This window comes from Syngnathus scovelli, chromosome 1 (genome assembly GCF_024217435.2).
Source record: "Syngnathus scovelli strain Florida chromosome 1, RoL_Ssco_1.2, whole genome shotgun sequence".
In the NCBI taxonomy this organism is placed as follows: Eukaryota; Metazoa; Chordata; class Actinopteri; order Syngnathiformes; family Syngnathidae; genus Syngnathus; species Syngnathus scovelli.
Window position 1 is genome coordinate 22,992,905 of NC_090847.1, and position 19,114 is coordinate 23,012,018.

Below are 19,114 nucleotides of genomic sequence, written 5' to 3' on the forward strand. Positions count from 1 at the left end.
AAGCCATTGGTTTCCTTTTCAGCCGGATAATGAACTTCCCTCCTTGCCGTGTCACTCGCTGCACTCCGCCGCAGCATTCAGCCGCTCTCCCGGCGTCCTTGAGCTGCCTCGTCTTATCCGCCTCAACCCTGATGAGGGAAGAATGAACGAATGAATGAACGAGCGGACGGACGGGATCGATCAGACAGACAGACAGACAGACAGACAGACAGACAGACAGACAGACAGACAGACAGACAGACAGACAGACAGACAGACAGACAGACAGACAGACAGACAGACAGACAGACAGACAGACAGACAGATAGATAGATAGATAGATAGATAGATAGATAGATAGATAGATAGATAGATAGATAGATAGATAGATAGATAGATAGATAGATAGACAGTAGCAATTAGTAGTAACAGTAGTAACAATTTTCTTAATATGCAACCAAATCAATGGTCAATCATTTTTTTTATCAATAACTTGCATGCTTTCTTGTGCAAACTCTTACAATTTGCCCAAAACACCATCCATATTTATTTGTAGTTTACAAACTTAATTACTGTTTTAGTCCAACAAGTCGATTTTTTATTTATTACAATGTTTAAGTATATTGGAGAGGACGGTATTTACATTTACAATCTAATCAGATTTATCAAAAAATGTTTCTCCCTTAACAAATGTAACAAACTAATGACTGTTGTGAACTAAATTCAATTAAATTTATAATATCAGATTGACCTTGTGGTTGACATTAGACACGTAACGCTTTCTTTTTACATCAAATCTAGACAAATGCTTGCATTTCTGACTAAACAATTTAATCATAGTAAAAAAAAAGGTCCCTCATGATGGAGTTCACAACATTATTGACATTTATTGGCATTTCTATAGCGTAAAAAAAGTGAAAATATATCTGAAGGTCCTCCAACTAAATGGATTTAAAGCTGATGGAAATGTATTTTGTGGTGAATACAGTGTGGCGCAGAAAGGCGAGGCTATTTGCGCTGAATAGACGTGTGACACGTGCTCCCCACAGCCAATTTATTTTCTCATACTTGTGGAAGGACACAAAAAAGAAACATGTTTTTTTTTCTCCTGCAAATGTCACGAATCAAGTTTTTGATCATAATAGTCCTTCATGTCCTTGAGCGCAGAAATCTAAGAACATCACATCTTTTTTTCTCACTCACGCCGTATTGCAGAATAATAAATACTAATACTCAAGACCAATGTGCCTCTAAAGACGATGTTGTTCTGTCTCTTAACAACAATTGTTATTTAGACGGACGCAGCAAATATCCAATAAATGTCTAGACACAGCCTATAATGAACTCTAGATTACACATCTCCGACATTTTAAATTCACACTAAGTTTTCTTAACTGATAGCACAGATGTATTTTATAACAAAACCGTTAGGGGGTGCAGCTGAGCTGTTTTAAAATTTTAAAAGTGGCTTGTGTAAAGGCAATTCGGATCATACATTTTTGGGGTCAGACATTCATGGGGAAAATGTCTTTAGACAGGTCACGTCTGATGGGCCAGTCCAGAATACAGTGAATAATAATATAAAAAGTGAATAAATACATTTTTAAAACGTGGATTGTTTTCAACATTTTAAATAAGCCTCAATTCTCAATAACTGTCCTTCAGGATTTTAAGATTTTCTTTTATGTTTTATGCCAATGACTAGCAAAAATCATGACGGCATCCGTCACGGAACAACAACACGGCCAAGACCACAACAACATTTGCAGCCTTAATGTCATCGTATAAAGACCAGGGTGAATTTTCTTATGTAAAAGATTTCAGATTTTGGCCGACTAAGCTTCAACACTGTTTTCCCGACCGACTCCAAGTCCCAAAGCTAATAGAGGAATCATGTGTAGGAGGTTTGGAGGAGTCAGTTCCAGATAGTCGACGTTCCACCCCCGTTTGCGCCCCTCGTTGAGAGAGCAAATGAACAGATGTTCAAGTGAAAGACAAAAGCAGCTGGCAGTAGTTCTCTGCAGTTCACAGGTCATATCATTAGGTACACCTGCAACATGAGTTCCAATGTGAAAAGGACACTATTTCAAAGCTGTTTCTGTTCCAATACAGTAAAAGTAACAATCTACTCAAAGGCGACAGTGAAAGTTTTTTTATAATCCATTTTCTCTAGCTTGTCCTTGCTAGGCTAGCTGCTGGATGTCCAAGTTGATGTCAATTGCAGAAAACAAAAAACAATCGTTCTAATTTCTACGTCTTTTGCGCTTCGCGTTTGACTTTTGCTTCCAAGTTCAAGTAGACCAGAGCGATACTCGCGTTCTTATTGGCTGCAGCCTGAGCAGGCGCTTGGCTCGTGGTGGCCTGTCTTTTCCTCGTCAGCACAGAAACCAGCTTGGTGCGGTAATGGTCGCCGGCCAGGAAGTACAAAATGGGGTCGATGCAGCTGTTGACGCTGGCGAGCGGCCTTGTGATCTTGTAGGTGAAGTTGACGATGTTGAGGGTGCGGCAATCCAGCTGCAACACTCGGGCCGTGTAGTAGACGGTGCGCGTGACGTGGAAGGGCACAAAGCTGACGGCGAAGACGATCAGCACCACCACGATGAGCTTGACGGACTTCTGCCGCGATACCTGGTTGGCCAACAAGCCTCTCCGGGGTCGGCACAAGGTGCGCGCCATTTGGCAGTAACACGCCACGATGACCAGGAAGGGCACGCCGAACAGAAGCGTCATGACAACCGAGCTGTAGTCCACGTACTCCTCGAAGGAATCCTGGCTGGTGGTATCATGGCACAGCGTGTCGTTGTCCCGCCTGGACGTGGTGACGAACACCAAGTTGGGCACCAAGCAGACCGCCACCGCTGCCCACACGGCGGCGCACGCCAGGTGGGCGTGGCGAGGTTTGACCAGGCTGAGTGCCTTGATGGGGTGGCAGATGCCCATGTAGCGGTGCAGGCTGATGCAGGTTAGCAATAGGATGCTGCAGTAGAGGTTGGCGTAGAACATGAAGCGCACCATTTTGCACGCCGCCACACCAAAGGGCCAATGGCTGCGGTTGGCGTAGTAGTAGATGAGCGTGGGCAGCGATAGCACGTACAGGAAGTCAGAGAGCGCCAGGTGGAACATGAAGACGGTGCTGGGGTTCCATGGGCGCATCTTGACGAAGGTCCACAGGGCAGTGGCGTTGAGCGCCAAGCCCACCACGAAAACAAGCGTGTAGGAGACGGGCAGCAGGATGTACTTGAACTCCTCGTCAAAGCGGCAACTGGCGTTGAAGACAGACGTGAACGTCACTGACTGGTTGGACTCCACCGGGATGTACGCCGGCGTTGCCATGGCGACCAGTGCTGTCCCGGATCAGGAGGTCTTGAGAGAACCATCCGAGGATGAGGGGTCTCTGAGGTGCGCACAGGGATTGAAGGGATTGAATTAGGGGATTTTTGGAAATTAAACAAAACAAAATTGAAGCTAAAATAAAACAGAATGAATCATTTAACAACAAAAACTAACTACATCCTTTGTTTATGAAACTAACTACAAAAAATTATCATTATAGCGAAAACATGGCCTTCGTCGATACCACGAGCTTTTGCCGTTCATTGCATATTGCTACACGTCTGTACAAAAGAAAGTCAACGAGTTGTTTGAGAATTGTAAGTTGCCTCACTTTAGTGCATAATACCTGGTGATAAAAAACATTGATAAGATAAAAAGATTGAAAACATTGATAACATAGCTGATATAGAATGATTCAGGTTAGTTACATGGGGAAAAAAAAGATGGAAAGCAAAATCTGACAGGTCGGTCTAACTTGACCTCCAACATGGTGGACAAAGAAATATTGATCACGTGATCAAATACACTCGTTTGCTGCATGTGAGTACTTTTTTTCTGTACTACGAACTAATTTATTAAGCAAATTGAAATAAAGAAAACTATTTTCATTAAGATGAAGCCACACCATTAAAACCATATCAGTCAATTAGACTGTGCAGATCAAATTTAATTTTAATATATATATTTTTTTAATGACATAATAATTGCTACAACTCTCATATTGCATCTGTACCAATGATTGTATACAATCATTTATACAGCATATATGTTGCCAAACTTGGCAACAGTTTTAAAACAATGTGCCACTTGTGACTTAAATCAATTATGCTGTAGTTTTAAATAATGACTGTATACAGTAGCTGTAAGACACGCCAAGTAACTTAGTCTAAGTAGCTTTTGATCATTAATCCAAAATGTCCATGCATGTTCCAGAAACTATCCAGAGATTGCTCCATGCATTCCACGTGTATACACAATTGGAGTGTGACAAATTTAGGTCCAACCGAGAGCGTGTGTTGAAACAGTTTTTTATGTGTTTATCTTGTGTTAGTAAAAAGTTGTACCTTTCGGAGTTTGTGTTGTCTATAGCGTCCTCTCCGCTTGAGATGAGGACAGGGGACCCCAACGGACGCACTGTGGTGCTCCTCGGCATTATCTTTTTTTCCGCTCCGATCGCTGCTCCGGGCAAAGTCAATAGCCGATGTTCGCAAGTCCGGCTGGAGTGCATTAGACACACCGCAAAGTTATTTGGGTGGGTGTTTGTATGCGCGCTCTTGTTGCAGAGGAAGAAGTTCAGTGCGCGCTCACGCAGGAACTGCATGGACAAAAAAAAAAAAAAAAAAAAGAAACTTTTTTTTTTCAGTGATTATCATTTCAAAGTTGTCGTGTAATACTTTAAAAGTTGAAATCAATAAGATCCGTTGTGGGGAAGTAAGTGCGAATTTTGACACTGAATTGATCAAAAATAAATAAAAAATGGACACAGCCAGTGAGAGTAAATGTTAGTCTGTTTTTGAGTGGGAGCAAACTTCATCTAGAATGGTGCAATTTACCCCTTAATAATCATAACTTACTATGAACAGTGATTACAACTGTCAGAAAAAAAAGTTAAAACACTCAAATGTGGTCATGTTCAGGGGTCATCCTCTTTAACAGGAATATTAAAGTGTGACTGACATTTTAATGGTCCTCATCGTCCTCCAAAAAAAACTCGGAGAGCTCCCCAAAGATGTTGAGTAATATATTTACACTGCTGCAACATTTCCGTCTTTAAAATCTATTGGGATGAGAATTGTCCTTCGAGGACTATCCATTTTGTTGTTTCACCTGCTTTGTTCCCAGAGTAACGAAACAGTAATGCATGATTGTAAAAACATAAATGTATAAAAAAAAAAAAAAATGCGCTTAATAAGTTACCTGAGACTTACTTGATTGAAGTGTCTCTTTGACCCTCACGTGATGCCAACCAGCATGACGTTCAAGCAAAATTGAGCAATATTTTGTATGTAAATCCAGACTGCAGGTTGTAGGACGAGCAAGTGTACCTAATAAAGTGCCTGTTGAGAGCAATGGTTAACAAAAACAGAGATTAGAGGAAATATTTTCCCCCTCTAGTGTACGTGCTGCCAAAAAAAAAAAAAAAAAAATCACATCCAGGTGATGACTTCATGGACAAAGCAGCTAGAGGTCAGTAAACTTAAAGTTTTGTTTGGTTGATCTTTAATCAGTAACGACAGCAGCAAAATGTACACGGTCATTGTCACACTGTGATTTGGGCGAGAGTCAATGTGAAGCCAGACCAAAGAAATAATAATTATACAATAGAGACAAGAGAATCTGTCAAATTGAGTGTGTTGCCTAGTGCAGTGTGATTGTGTGCTTTGCTAACTCAAATAAAAGAAACATTATCTTCTGCCCCTACTGGTCAACTGTGAAAAAAAGACAAATGGGATTGCTTACTGAAGTTCATCTAATGCGCTTTACTCGTGTACAGACACATGTGCTGATTAGAAAGTATGAGACTGGAAAGAGAGCCCAATCGACTTGACTTACGCATGTACAGACATGATGCCACTATCGGTTTATTTGCGGGATTTTATGAGCTCGGCTGCAGGCTCAAACGTGGCAGAAAATACGCTCAGTGGGGAGAGAGTGAATGAATAGCAAACACTTGCTTTCAGATAATGCAGATAAAATGAATGCCACCTAGAAAGAAAAATCAATATTAATTGTATAGTTTACAGAGGATGAGTACACTGGGACTACTACCAAACATTATGTTAAACTTTTTATTCAGTGTGACTTTAAACCTTATTATCACCATGGGAATCCGTTTAAACTCAATTACAGTGTTTATGATTTGACTTGTAAAGTATTTTAATCTATGCTTGGATTTTTTTGAGGGGGACATCTACTTTGTTAGCTGCTGCTATGTTGGTGTTTGGGCTAAAGTAATAAAAGTACTATATCTGCCATCTTGCAGTATCTTAACTATGTTAAAATGAAGCTTTGTTTAGATATAATTATTGCTTGGCCACCATCTTGTGGTCTCCTGGTGTCAAGGACCAACTTTACAGTCATCTGCTTTGTTCAGACAAAAGTAGTGCTTTGCTGCCAATATGTTGCATCAGGGTTCATCTCAATTGAGTTCTTATCTATGGCAAGTCACGTCTCCTGCAAAAAGCCGTGGAACAATATAGTCCTGTTAAGAGGTTAAAAATTCACCAAAACAAATTTTCACCAGGTAATCTTAAAATTCATGAATTGCCATTGTCAACACAAAAAAATATGGCTAGCCTTACATTTTGTTTTTCTTTTGTTAATGCGGTTAGCATTTTAATCAGGCTATTATCACTGTCAAACTTTTATTAATGTTCACACACAGCAAAGTATAAAGTAAAAACTTGTTCGGAGGAATGCAAATTAGAGTCGCCTGTTTTTGATCATGTTTTGAGAACTGCTTTGATTCTCAGAGCATATTTTTGGTCAAAGTTTGAATTGTTTGAAAACCAAAGCGACTACAAAGAGATTCAAAAACCCAACCCAGTTCTGATTCAGTAAACAAACAAAAAAGCTAAAGTGACTCCCGTCGTGCAGCAAGGAACACTAGCAGAGTGGCGAAAGGAAATTGCATTGGAAGCAGATATCGTTTTCTTGGCTTGTAGCTTCCATATAGAGCAGCGGTTTGTGAAAATCTCAAGGAAATCATCCCCAAATTGCACATGGCAGACTTACATAAATCCAAATGTACCTTAAAAACTCTCATTGGACGGAGGAGGCATAAACATCAAGTCTAGACAAAATCCCTGAAGTTGAAGCTGACTCCACAATTGCCACAAGTGAAGTGCTAAAATCAAACCTGACCAACGCCATCCTTTTAGCCACAAATGTCTTTTTCTTCCTGTCCATTTTCTTTGAATGGAGTGCATCTCAGTTCCAGTTCCTGGGCAGGTTCTCCAAGATCCTGCGCCGGTGAGAAGAATTGGTGACTCCTGCAGCACATAGATCGTCTTCTGTGATGCCGCTGAGGAGTAGACAAAAAGAGAGCGTGACACGTGAACTGTGTGCGGAAGATTTATGAACTGCAACGTCGGCTCCTTCCTTAGTGAAAGAAGAATGGCGGTGTTACCTGAAGTAATCCAGATCATCCCAGCCATTGAGGCTGAGTCCCAACGTGTACTTCTGAAGGCCCAGGGCACTGAGGAGCTCGCAGACGGTCTCTGGAGCACCTTGGAGCACAGATACCTGCGTTGATGAGAAACATCTTGTTTTTTTCTGTAGATACCACTTGGGTCAAATGAGACCAGTTTAAAAAACACACTTCTATGACGTTTGAGAATGCACATTTTTACCGTGTCCAAAAATTGGATCGGGACTGTGCTTAAAATCAAAGCTATAAAATGGCCTATTTGTTGGAGTCAAACAAGTTGCTAGCACATTTCGAAGCCTCATACCTCATTCTCCCAACTGTGGCGCCTCTCCATATGGAACGCAGGCTCGTTCCGGTAGCCTGACTTCTGGCTGGGATAGGATGGAGCGCCCTGCTTTGAGGGGAAGAAGTCAACCTCACTGAGTGACTTGGCAATCTGCAAAGCGGTGAGGGAGTTGTCTCCAGTTCGCCCGGACTGCTGCTGCTGCTGTTCCGTCACCCAAGGAGCAGGCCGAGAGTGGCTCAAAGGTACGGGAACGGGAGTGAATTGGAAAACAGGCGGTGCTTTTGTTTTCCTAATAGGATCGGTCCTCTCCGGGAGATCTCTCCTGGCTTTTTGCCGCATGATCGCAGATTGATTCATGTACAAGTTTCTCATGTTCTTCTCCGGTAATATGGAGTCATGGCAAATGTTTTTAGCGCGGTATTTAGGTTTTGAAATGTACTCCTGACATTGGGAGGGGCTTTTACTGCTTGGGGGAGATATGGGAGAAGGCTTTTTGGCGGGGAAGAGCTCGTAGGAGGAGTTGGCTTGAGGCATCTGAAGTTGAGCGGACGCAGCGGCGTACTGGGGAAGGACGGCGGGAATTTCGATTTCGGTGAAGTTTGATCGGCGACAGGCTTTTGTGTTGAAGACGTGCTTCCCTGAGATTTTTGGGAGCTGCAGAGCCTCGTTCCCGGCCCAGATCACGTGTGGGTCCCTCCGCTGGGGCAGGGCCTCCTCAATGCCGCGGACCACCGACACGCCCTCGAAAATGAAGTAGGCCGGGTTGGTGTAGCTGCTTGGTGTTGCCTTGGGAGGAGCTGCAGAGGACCTGCCACACATGAGTGCGTTCTCTTCAAGTTATTATGGAACTTCTGAAATGCAATTTCCCAGCCCATTCTTTTTTTTTAAATTTAAATTGATTTCCGTTTGTATTTTATTAGTTTCCACTGAGTACAATAACATTGGTCGTAACATTTTCACTGTCGTTTTCGTTGTGGCTTCCTCCCTCAAGTTGTCACCATGTGATTAACTCACAATACAGAGTTGACGTTGGATAAACAGCTAAGGATTAATGAGTGCAAACACCTCTGGAAAAAAACTGACAATGTCAATCCTCACCTGTTCATTTGGACTCGTGTGGATGCAGGGGACATGTGTCCTCGGCTGGGACATTTATCGTCCTTCTCGAAACGGAAGCACTCTGAAAAAGCCAAATGCCATAAAGTGACAAAATCAGCCAATGTCTTTCAAAATTACCTTCCTCAATGTAGTATGTGCGAGACAATTTTGTATTGCATGACAGCACAGTTGCTTTCTGTGTGTGCTGACCTTGGCGACATAATAACTGTCTCAGGATGCATCTGGTCAGGGTCAGTCAATCGGGAGCCAAAAAGGAGAAGCGGAAGTGCAAAGCCAAGCCGGGGGAGGGGGGGAGAGGCGGACATTGAGGAACCAAATAGAGGAAGTAATGTGAGACTGGCAGGAGAGACCGAGAAACGCAGTGCCACTGGAGGTGAAAGCTGAGAAGGAAGACAGAGTGCGAGGAAGGAGACCAGAGGGGAAAGATTGCGTCGCACCCACCGTAGGACTTCTGGCGGGTTGCTCGTCGGTCCTTAGGCACGTGAATGCGGACGCGTCCTCTGATGGAGCCGATTTCCTCACCCCGGTGGCTCAGGAAGGTCTCAAACTGCTCTGATGCACCGACAAGGGAGCGGAGAGCGATACAGCATTCACCTGGAGGAACAAAATGACATTTTGAACTTTAGTATGTGCCTTCAGATCAACATAATAGCAAATTATTATTTTTACATATATGCATTATCAAATTTGACACAATTGTAGTCGATTGTAAGTAAGCCACAAATCTGCTCATTCCATCATTATGGATTTTTTTTTTCCTAATGCTGGCTCAATAAAGATTGCAAAACATTTCATAATATGACCTGCGAGAGTGACATTTGGATGTCACATGACTTTACCGTATGACTCGAAACCTTCACATGACTTGACAGACAGCAGCAGGTGCTGATCCTGGAGGTAGTCCATGTCAGATCTGTACGGAAGCAGCTAACACAAAAAACACGAGTCACGAGTTAGCAAGCGGCTAGCAGCTACAAACAGGCACACCGGCGTCCGAGAGCCGCTAACCTTGGGCAGCTGTTTGAAGGACCAGGCCAGTTTGAGAAAGCCTGGGACGTCACAGCTTTGAGAGTCGTTCTCACTTGAACGCCGTGTCTCTGAGGGAGAAACAGAGTCACGTCACGGACGGATCGGCAAGGCGAGGGTCCACAAAACACTTTGCAATACATGACATGGTTTTATTCTTTTGACAATGCGTACCTTCGAGACAAGGTGAAGAAAAGTCAATGAAAAACTTTTCTTTACTGGCTGTCTTCACGATGGCCTCGATGCCTTCCAGCTCAACCCAGGCCCTCTCCACGCCAGCACCTGGATCTGTTTGACATGCAAGATACAAGTGTTGACATGATGAGGAGAGCTGCCGGTATTCCAATCATTATTTTCCAAAGCATACCTGTTTTGGAGCTGAAATGAGATGTCACGCCCGCTTGGAAGGTGGCGAAAACAGGTGAGTGGTCACTGGTGAAAATGTCATCTGTGCACCCTGGCAAGAGACGAGAGATATCCCCCCCCAATTTTTTTTAACTCATTCCACTGTTAAAATGAATATTTGACGTCTACAGCTGTCAATGGCAGTGAATGAGTTAATCTGACAAATTTGTCTCCATCTTCGAATCATCTCATTCTTACCGTATGCCGTGCACATTACGTGCGTGTCAGGGTACGACTTCCACAAAATCCTGTCGCACCATGACGGAACATTGACTCGCACCTATGGGGAAATAAAATACCCAATAAAAATCCAGAAAACCAGTGCACAAGTTGGTTGAGATTATTTTATCGTATGGAAGCGAAAGACCTTTTCAACTATGCAAAGCATTCCCATTTGAAATCTTTTAAATGCTATTTTTAGAAGTTGTGGCAGCTGCTGGCATTGCGTTACACATAAACTACTCGGAGTAGCGAGTCCGTGGCATGCTTGTGATGTGTGTAAAGTTGTTTTTGTATTTTATCATGTTGCACCTCAGAATTTTGTAAGAGGCATACTATTTATACCAAAATCCTGCTTACTTACCCCTGAAGTCTTGTACTTTTGCCACAGGTAGCAGTCTCGAGAGCCTCTTTCGTACCGATAGGTGGGGGGAAATGCAATCTTCTCTTCCTCTTAAAAAAAAAAAAAAATATCGAAAAAAGTCCAAAAAGAATATACAAATGAAATCTTTCATTCCGGGAATGCAGCCAGTTGTGATGACAGACTAAGTCATTCACAAAGCACATTTTTGTCGATATAAAAGTGCAACTCACGAAAATAGAGAAAGCCTTTCCTCTTGTGCCTCTCTCGAGTCAGCTGGTCCGCACACATGAGCTCCTCAAACTCCCTTTTGGATACATGCTTCAAAATGTCCTGAAGGAAACAGCAATATTATTATTAACATGAGCGGTAAATCGGTCGCAAGTGAACAAAATTGGTACGGCGAATGTACGCGGAGGTTTTAGCGACACCTGTACGTCCAGGTCCAGTCGGTAGTTAAGGTCTCCGCACCAGAAGAGGTGGGTGAAGCGCAGGCTAATGTCAAAGGCGCCGAGGTGTTTGTCGCCTAACGAAAGGAGCCTGAGGATGTCCACAAAGTTTTGGTTCCGCCTGAAAAACAAAAAATGAAGAGGATGGAGAGGTGAACGTAAAATGCATACAAGGTTAGTGATATGTGGCTTTTAGGTTAGGAAGTGAACTTAATCTGTCTTTCTCTGAACATTTGAATACTTGGCCATCATTTCAGTACTTTTTTGCACAATTTGTTTTCTCACAAGGAGCTGAAGGGCAAAATTCATACAGATGTACCTCAGAACTTTGTCACTTCCTGAGGTCAGGTGGCAGTTGACAAACCCAAAAGAAGTTCCATTGAAGTGAAATGACACACCGACCGCTCCCTTGTTCCCTGTTGCAAAACAAAAACGTACTTGAAAACGTTCATCTTTATATTGATTAGAATTTGTGGCGCCAGGGAATTTACCGAGAGTGTTCCCCAGGCCAGTCTTCACACTGGCAGTGCTCACATGGCTGACTCGGCTCTCGTGCTCCGGCTTGACAAACACCGCCAGGCGCATGTTCCAGAGGGACTGCACTGCCACCTACAGGACAAATTGCTGCATTACAACCAGCGCCAATATTGGCTTGCAAATGTTGATCGTCACAGTTTGGATATTGTGGAATGTACAGAATGAAAAATAAACAGACAATATTGCTGCAGTGACAATTTTAAATTCTACTCAGGATGAACAAATCAATTCATATTGTTGCGCGAGGTTGTGTGCTCATAACGCAAAAACGGCATGTGGATGAAAAGTGTTGAATCATACTTGTTTGAAGTCGATTTGTGTGTGGCTGCGAAGGGCCACTTTAATATGTTCCGCCCATTCCTTCTCCCCTTGAGGGTTTTCCTGCGTGCCCAAGGCGTAGATGTCATGAGGCAGCGACGCCGTCGACTGGTCGGGGGTGTGCCCCAAACCGCAGCAGGTGACCCACGACTGCAGGCTGCGAGGCGGAGGTGAACCGCCTACAAAACAGTACAAGAAACAACCCAGATGATGACGCCTCTCAAACGGAGCCTGTACTTAGGGAGGCCGAGGGGGATTACCCATATTCCAGGTGCCGACAAAAACAGAGATGACGTCAGGTTCGCTCAACTCGGAGTGCCTTGTTTTCATCAGCTGGATGAGTTGGCAGAAGGAGTGGCACTTCTGAAAGACAACATGGAATTGCGGCATTTAACCTAAAATGAGATTCTCAAACAAGAATAAAACTTGATTTCTATTACGAATAATTACCCTTGTGCTCTCAAATATCATCTCCCTTGGCGCATTGTGGTGGCTGTCTATCACCAGGCGTACCTTAGCGGGACTACTCTGGTATTTGACAACCTGAAGGACTGACGTAGAAAAAGGACGTTAGACAAATTATCCGAGCGCCCTAATAATCAGCGGGTACGTACGTACCTCTGTCGTGCGAGACCCGCTCTACATCGAATGAGGAGGATTTCCTGTCAAAGAGCAGCACGCCTGCATCCACATCTACAGAAACGGTTTGCCTGCCGTAGCGTAGCATCTTTACCTGCGAGCACATTCCGCAAAATAATGTAGTAGGTTTACCATGTGTTGGCTTGAATTCACTGACTGTGCACATTTACTGGCATTTTTCAAAATTCGGCACACTAACCACAGTTTTTTTATGGAAATGCTTATATATCTTTGACATCCATCTTAAGGACCATGTAGGCTACTCGGATGATATAAGGTTACCTGAAATGAGTGAACTGGCAGCGGACGACATTCGTGGTTCTTGGCAGACGACGTAACGGTGGCCATTGGTTCCGGAGGAGGAGGGTTCGGCTGCACGGCCAGATTGTGATTGGTTACTGCGTCTTGTAGAGCCTTGAGTACCTTCACACACACACATCAGTAAGAACATTTTTTTTTGCTATGCGTCAGAGGGAGAACGGAAATGCAAACCTTTTTCTCCAGAGACGAAAGTAGGCTGACCAAGGCGGAAATCTTACAAAGCAAGGTGTCCATCTCCATCTCGGGACCCTTTGTTGTATGCAGGCGTCAGAGTTTGAGTCAGGTAGATTGGATTAGATTCACACTGAGCTTTTTCATACCTGAGAATTTGTGGATGATAAAGAGCAGCTCGGGTGGTCAAAAACCTTGGCCAGAGTTTCCAGACTCGAGAGAGTCAGGTCAATCTCACTGCGGATCAGAACCATGTTTACTTAGTATAATAATAAAAAAGCGCAGCGTCACTTTTTCACATTGTGTTAAATACAGCATAACACTAATTTTTTTATTTTTTTTTATTGCAAATGTAGTAGAACTTGGGAGAAAAAAATGGAATCAATTGTTGGAATAAGGCTGTTAAGTCACAAAATGGTGAAAAAGTGATCAGTGTTGTTAACTTGGCACCTCCGTGACGACGCCAAGGAAACGCTGACCTGTTCAGGCCCTGGCAGGCAAGACCCAGAGTCCGCTTGAGGTGGAAGAGGCTCGTCGCCCCTTTATGCACGTCCTCAATGTCCAGGGGCAGCTGGCTGAAGAGATAATCGTTGAGCAGTCCGATCACATCGCTGGCAGTACTGGAAAATACGGCGAGAAAGATATTACACAATGCGTTTATTTTATCTCACACTTAAGAAAACAAAAAGCAGCACGGGCAAAAAAAAAAAAAAAAAAAGGATGATACCTGGATGTGTTGAGTTCCTGCAACTGATCCAGGAATCGAGCGTGGGGCTCTGGTTTTGCCGCTGGTGTTGCGATGGTGTTGGCAGGAGCTAAACTTTGAGGTGTCTTCTCATCATCTGCGCACACATGCACGGAAGCAATTGCAAACTGCAGTTGGCGGTGTTTTCAAAATCTCCAAGGCTTACCTGAACTCTCATCTCCGGTATCGGCGTCACGGGGAACCGGGTAAAGCAATGGTGTGACCAAGCCTTTGTGCGGGTGCTGGTACCCAAGAACGAGGTCCTCCAGTGTTCGGAAACAGTTGACCTGCACTCCTTGTGTGGTCTGCTGACACACCGCCGCGCACGAACGTCATTCCATTTATTATAAGTAGCGCTGATACTTATTTGAATGAATGTCGATTTTTATCCATCTATTTTCGGTTGCTTGTCCTCATTACCCGCAGGTGAGCAGGAGGTTATCTTAGATGAATTTGGACCAGTTGCTGACCAATTAAAAGGAGATTTACGATACATGTCTAGGCAGTTAACGCATTCACTGCCATTGACGGCTATAGACGTGAAATATTCATTTGAACTGGTCTGCCAATGAATGAGTTACAAGTCTTAAATGATTATGGAAGCTGAAGATTGGGGAAAAGAGTTGAGATTCAAAGTTTCAAAGAAGTGCAGACATAAGAAATACAACTTTTAATTCCGCTAAGAACGGAATGGCATCAATAAGTGAGTTGCACAAAGTCAGGAAACGAAAGTGTAATAGCAGACCACTTTTCCCTTTAGTCTTTTTTTTAAGTTGGTAAAAGAAATTGATCTGGCTACAAATGGTATTTCAGACCACAACGATCTCCTGGAACACAATCAAACCGATTTGAAGCGTAATGTGAGACCGGGCCCAAAATATCGCAGTCGTTCACTTGGAAAAAAACAGAGGAAAAAAGAAAAAGCAGGGGAAAGCATGCGACTTGCAAGTTACAGGAGCAAAATTTGGGAGAGGGAAAAAAAAAATGTGTCTGGGAGCTTTGTATTGACGGTCATGGAAAAACTGAAGGAGTTTTTCGGTCATCACAGAAAAGAGTGCCAGGGATATTTTTCAAAGTATGTTGGGCTGTAAAAGGTTATTTATGGACAAAATCCTCCGATAGGTTCAAAACGTGGAGTGCGCACGGTGCTGCATAACAATAACAACACGCACACACCAGCCACTGACCTCGTGCGGGGGTAGAATCTGTGACACATGAAAACAAGTCTTCGCTGAGCTGCTGAGCTCATCCGACAAGCATGCGGCCGCACGGCAGAGATGCCGTGGAAACAACGGCGCTACTGGGAGGCCGCGCAGAGGAAACACAAACGTGTTTCTGTTCTCCTTACAGTAGGCGTTAACAATACGTTCTTTTATCAAATAAACGACATTTATTTTGATTACTTGGGACAGTTTTGACACTGAGGATAATAATAATGGTCAAGTGCACGAGGAGGAGGAGAAATGATGTCACTTACCTGCACGGCAAGGAGGCCGTCTTCATCGGGGAGGATCCGATATGTATGGACATGGCGTTGGAACCTAGAGAAGAATAAAATGGCTTTAACAAAACGAGACGAACAATTAGGACCAGATGACATGAAGCAGTGAAAAAACAACTTGTGCAAGCCGGAGAGTAAAAACAGGCGGTGAATAAATCTTTGATGTTAGTTGCCATAACATTAGGTATGTTTATGTGAAGTAGGGTGGGTAAAGTTTTGTATTTTTAAATATCATTAGCGTATTAGGATAACCGCCATGTCGTTTTTTTTTTTTTACGTATTTTAAAAATTAGGAAAAAAAACACACATTCACAAAACAACAAACACGAGTCCAGCTGCCCTCGATTCAATCTATAATTGACCATCGACAGAAATAATAAAAATAAACATTGGGATCGATTTTATTGGTATCGTGACATATACTCTGATGAGGTTAAGCATGTAAAGACAGTAAATTACTACATGGGCAATGACAGTTCCACCAATTAGATCCTGAAAGGTATCCTCGACAATAAACGAGAATCATATATATTACTCGGGTTTGATTGACACAGTTATTATTATGGTTCGAGTTTGCAGTATGGGATGGATTATCTTTTTTACTTCTGATAGCAAAAGTGTTAACGCCTGCTGTTGGGTTTTTAACATGGTATCATGAAAGGAATGTCTTGTCATGAATTGGTCACATGAGGACGCAGACACCACTGGAAACTACCACTATGATCATAAACGCATTGTTAAATCTTCCTGTCTGATCTGTCATTTCTTTGAGGTGATTCGATCCCCGGAATTAGCTAGATGAGAGAATATAGGGGAAAGGGGGGATGGGGGGCACAAGGGAGCGGTGCAGGCGAACCGGCTCAGTTTTCAGGAATGCATCTGGCGCAGGCTCAAGACCAAGTCAGCATAGTGTGGTCACTGGAGATCCCGCCCTCTTCCATGGGGCCCGAGGGAAGAAAGAAGCAGTACGATGGGAAAAGCGCTTTTGCCAGCGTTTCAAAGCGGCTGATGTTGACAGTGACGATCTTGGGAGTGGACCCTGTGAATTGTTTTGCAATTGGGGGGATCCGATCTTTACAATTTCATAAGCTCTTGGTACTTTAACTTCCTCTGTTTTTGTTGTAGGGTCATGTTATGTGTCTCATGTCAAAAATATATGACAGCCGAGTTCAGCCAAATACTTCTACGGTAAATTTTATTGGAGAAAGCGTTGTTTCTGTTAGCATGCTAACCAGAGTTTGGCTAATATTAGCTTTGGCCTTTTACCTGTAATGAATGGCCAAATATGTCAATAGAATTTTGAAACAATTTTCAAAACGTACTTTTCTAAGACTATTTTTGATGTTGACGTGACACCACAAGTATGTCTAGAGTCACACTAGCATGAATGTGATTTGTTTAACTAGTCAGGCCAAGACTGTCCAAGAAGAAACCAATTTCAACCTGTAATGACACCACTCGTTGGCTAATGACCTTGAGAACATAAACCCATGAGTGTTAGAACTAGATCGTACCCTTGAGTCACACTTTCATCGAACAAATACCACGTCTGAGCCACACCTCACCACGCTAACATAATATGCAATGTTGTGCGAATACATTAATGGTGGTCAGTTAGATGATTCTAATTCAAGAAGTGTGTCATTGTACTCACAGGAGGCATAGAGCAAAGGCTTCCGGCACTGATTCACTGTCTCTGACCAGGAAGCTTCCATCCCTCCCGGCTCGTGCCAGCAAGTCCTCTGCGTGCACGCGGCTGATGTCACGGTGATACCATGCTGCCGTCGCCATGGCAACCGATGTTGAGAGACAGTCTAATGAAGAAAATCCTCATGAGGAGAGAGGATTGACGATAAAGCGTCCTCAAAGTCTATCACCCGCGTGCGTATCACATCAATTCAAATCCTTCCGAGGTTGCTCTCAAAAGAATTGGCTCCATGGGAAATCAGGATGGGCGAAATATCAACCAATGATGGATATTCAGTTGGAGACCCAGTCGTCCTTGTATTAGAGGCTGTTTCACTTCTTGGCTGCCAGGTGAGTGTTTTCCTATTTCAGTCTCGTGGAAGAGAGGGGAAAAACAGCAGGCGCTGCCAACCACAAACACAAGTCCTTCTCTTGTTGTCCCAAAACAAAACCTCGGCGTGCAAACAGGAAAAGAAGCACCGAGAAAAGCAAAACAAACAAGCCAGGCCTCATACACACCGACAGAAAGGGGCCACACATTCCGGTGGCAAAGCTGTCCCAGATGCAACTAAGTCAGCACTGAAAGCAGACAGGCAGGCAGACATACGAGCAGAATCCAGACTAATTCAACTGATTTCCCAGCTCTCTTGCCATATAAGGGAATAGGAACAGCCTCCAAAATGTTCAGCTGATGACTCTACCGCTTCTTTTCCAGAGCCAGATTCCATTTAGAGGCAGTCTGGTCAGATGTGGCTTCCTCCGAGAATCCCGCTTTTCGTGTCCTGTCCGCCCGCACTGTCCAGCGGCGAGTTCCACAGCGTGGTGGCGGAGGAAGAGGGAAAGAGACGACCTCTGGTAGACGGAGGAGGTGACTCCGCATTCCAGATGACCGAGACCGTAGTCGAGAGCTGAACTTCACCAGCAGTGTGTGAAATAGCAGATCACTTCCTCTGCCTCAGGCCCTGCCCAGTCTCTTTCCTGACATTCAAATAGAAAAATGAGTTTGCAGATGTGCTGCCTGGCAAGCCCTCACTTTTGCTCCCTCCTCATTCAAGGATTTGTCCATGTTTTTGTTTTATTTCCTTAAGTCTCCCAAATGTTCCTATCCCCTATTGTTTTTTTTACTTTAGGTGAAAATAGCATATGGTTATGATCAACCTCGACGTTCTTATTTTTGCCCGCCTTGAGCATTGCCCAGTCGGCCCTCCTACTTCGCTCCTTCTCTACTAGTCAGAGTGCTGAACTCAGTGGGACGCTACTTGGCTTCATATTTGCTCTTCATACTCGCACTGTACTCAGCAGAAATGTGGCGACAGCAGCACCAGGCGTGGGCCCAGCTCATTGTATTGTATCAAGTTCACTGACATTAGCTAGAAATATAACCTGGCAGCCTTGTATTGTTTATTATATCCACAAATCTGAAGAGGATTTAATTGTGCCATGATACAGTATTAGCATGAATTAGTGAAAACGTTTTTTGTTTTAGGAAAAGAATTTAAAAAATCATTGTTAACTGAATAACGTCTGTATACAAATGTGTTTCTCAGATCCCAACAGTCATGTTTACGGTTAGGGTTCCAAACTAGGGTTGGGGTTTCAAATTAGGGGTTTTAAACTAGTGTCAGGGTTTCGACAAGGGTTAGGGATTTAAACTAGGGTTTAAAACTAGGATTATGGTTTCAAACTTGGGTTAGGGTTTCAAACAAGTGTTTAAGACTAGGGCCAGGGTTTCAAACGCTGGTTGGGGATTCAAACTAGGGTTTAAAATTAGGGTTAGGGTTTTAACCAAGGTTTAGGGTTTCAAACTAGGGTTTAAAATGAGGGTTAGGGTTCCAGACTCGGGTTAGGGTTTCAAACTAGGGTTTCAAA

At 43.5% G+C, this 19,114-nt stretch overlaps 2 protein-coding genes across 3 annotated transcripts; both read right to left on the minus strand.

Annotated features, from left to right (window-relative positions):
* Window positions 1-841: 841 nt before the first annotated feature.
* LOC125989289 (P2Y purinoceptor 4) lies at window positions 842-5,365 on the minus strand. Its single transcript, XM_049755491.2, has 3 exons — window positions 5,230-5,365; window positions 4,377-4,627; window positions 842-3,373 (listed from the first exon to the last, which is right to left on the minus strand). The coding sequence occupies exon 3, from the start codon at window positions 3,310-3,312 to the stop codon at window positions 2,230-2,232; it is 1,083 nt and encodes a 360-aa protein (XP_049611448.1). The 5' UTR covers window positions 3,313-3,373; window positions 4,377-4,627; window positions 5,230-5,365; the 3' UTR covers window positions 842-2,229.
* A 144-nt stretch (window positions 5,366-5,509) lies between these two features.
* On the minus strand, window positions 5,510-17,967 carry inppl1b (inositol polyphosphate phosphatase-like 1b). 2 transcript variants are annotated; one of them, XM_049755444.2, is made up of 27 exons: window positions 17,214-17,967; window positions 15,536-15,599; window positions 14,225-14,363; window positions 14,041-14,155; window positions 13,793-13,933; window positions 13,463-13,550; window positions 13,314-13,391; window positions 13,104-13,244; window positions 12,801-12,915; window positions 12,633-12,733; window positions 12,443-12,545; window positions 12,165-12,361; window positions 11,819-11,936; window positions 11,647-11,743; window positions 11,310-11,448; window positions 11,112-11,211; window positions 10,882-10,970; window positions 10,497-10,578; window positions 10,261-10,350; window positions 10,068-10,181; window positions 9,876-9,964; window positions 9,707-9,794; window positions 9,309-9,461; window positions 8,847-8,928; window positions 7,767-8,556; window positions 7,442-7,557; window positions 5,510-7,336 (listed from the first exon to the last, which is right to left on the minus strand). In XM_049755444.2, exons 1-27 carry the CDS (start codon window positions 17,348-17,350, stop codon window positions 7,243-7,245), a joined length of 3,660 nt encoding a protein of 1,219 aa, XP_049611401.1. In that variant the 5' UTR covers window positions 17,351-17,967; the 3' UTR covers window positions 5,510-7,242. The 2 variants fall into 2 exon arrangements, with proteins under 2 accessions (XP_049611401.1, XP_068508310.1); XM_068652209.1 differs by having other exon boundaries at window positions 14,225-14,366.
* Between the last annotated feature and the right edge of the window lie 1,147 nt (window positions 17,968-19,114).

What these genes read in the sequence shown, in the direction of transcription:
- LOC125989289 (XM_049755491.2), bottom strand. Translation starts at nt 3,312, where the DNA reads ATGGCAACGCCGGCGTACATCCCGGTGGAGTCCAACCAGTCAGTGACG.
- inppl1b (XM_068652209.1), bottom strand. Translation starts at nt 17,350, where the DNA reads ATGGCGACGGCAGCATGGTATCACCGTGACATCAGCCGCGTGCACGCA. An exon ending in TGATATTTGAGAGCACAAGG is followed by an intron (nt 12,546 to 12,632) that starts GTAATTATTCGT and finishes GTTGTCTTTCAG; the next exon opens with AAGTGCCACTCCTTCTGCCA. An exon ending in TGTCGGCACCTGGAATATGG is followed by an intron (nt 12,362 to 12,442) that starts GTAATCCCCCTC and finishes ACTGTTTTGTAG; the next exon opens with GCGGTTCACCTCCGCCTCGC.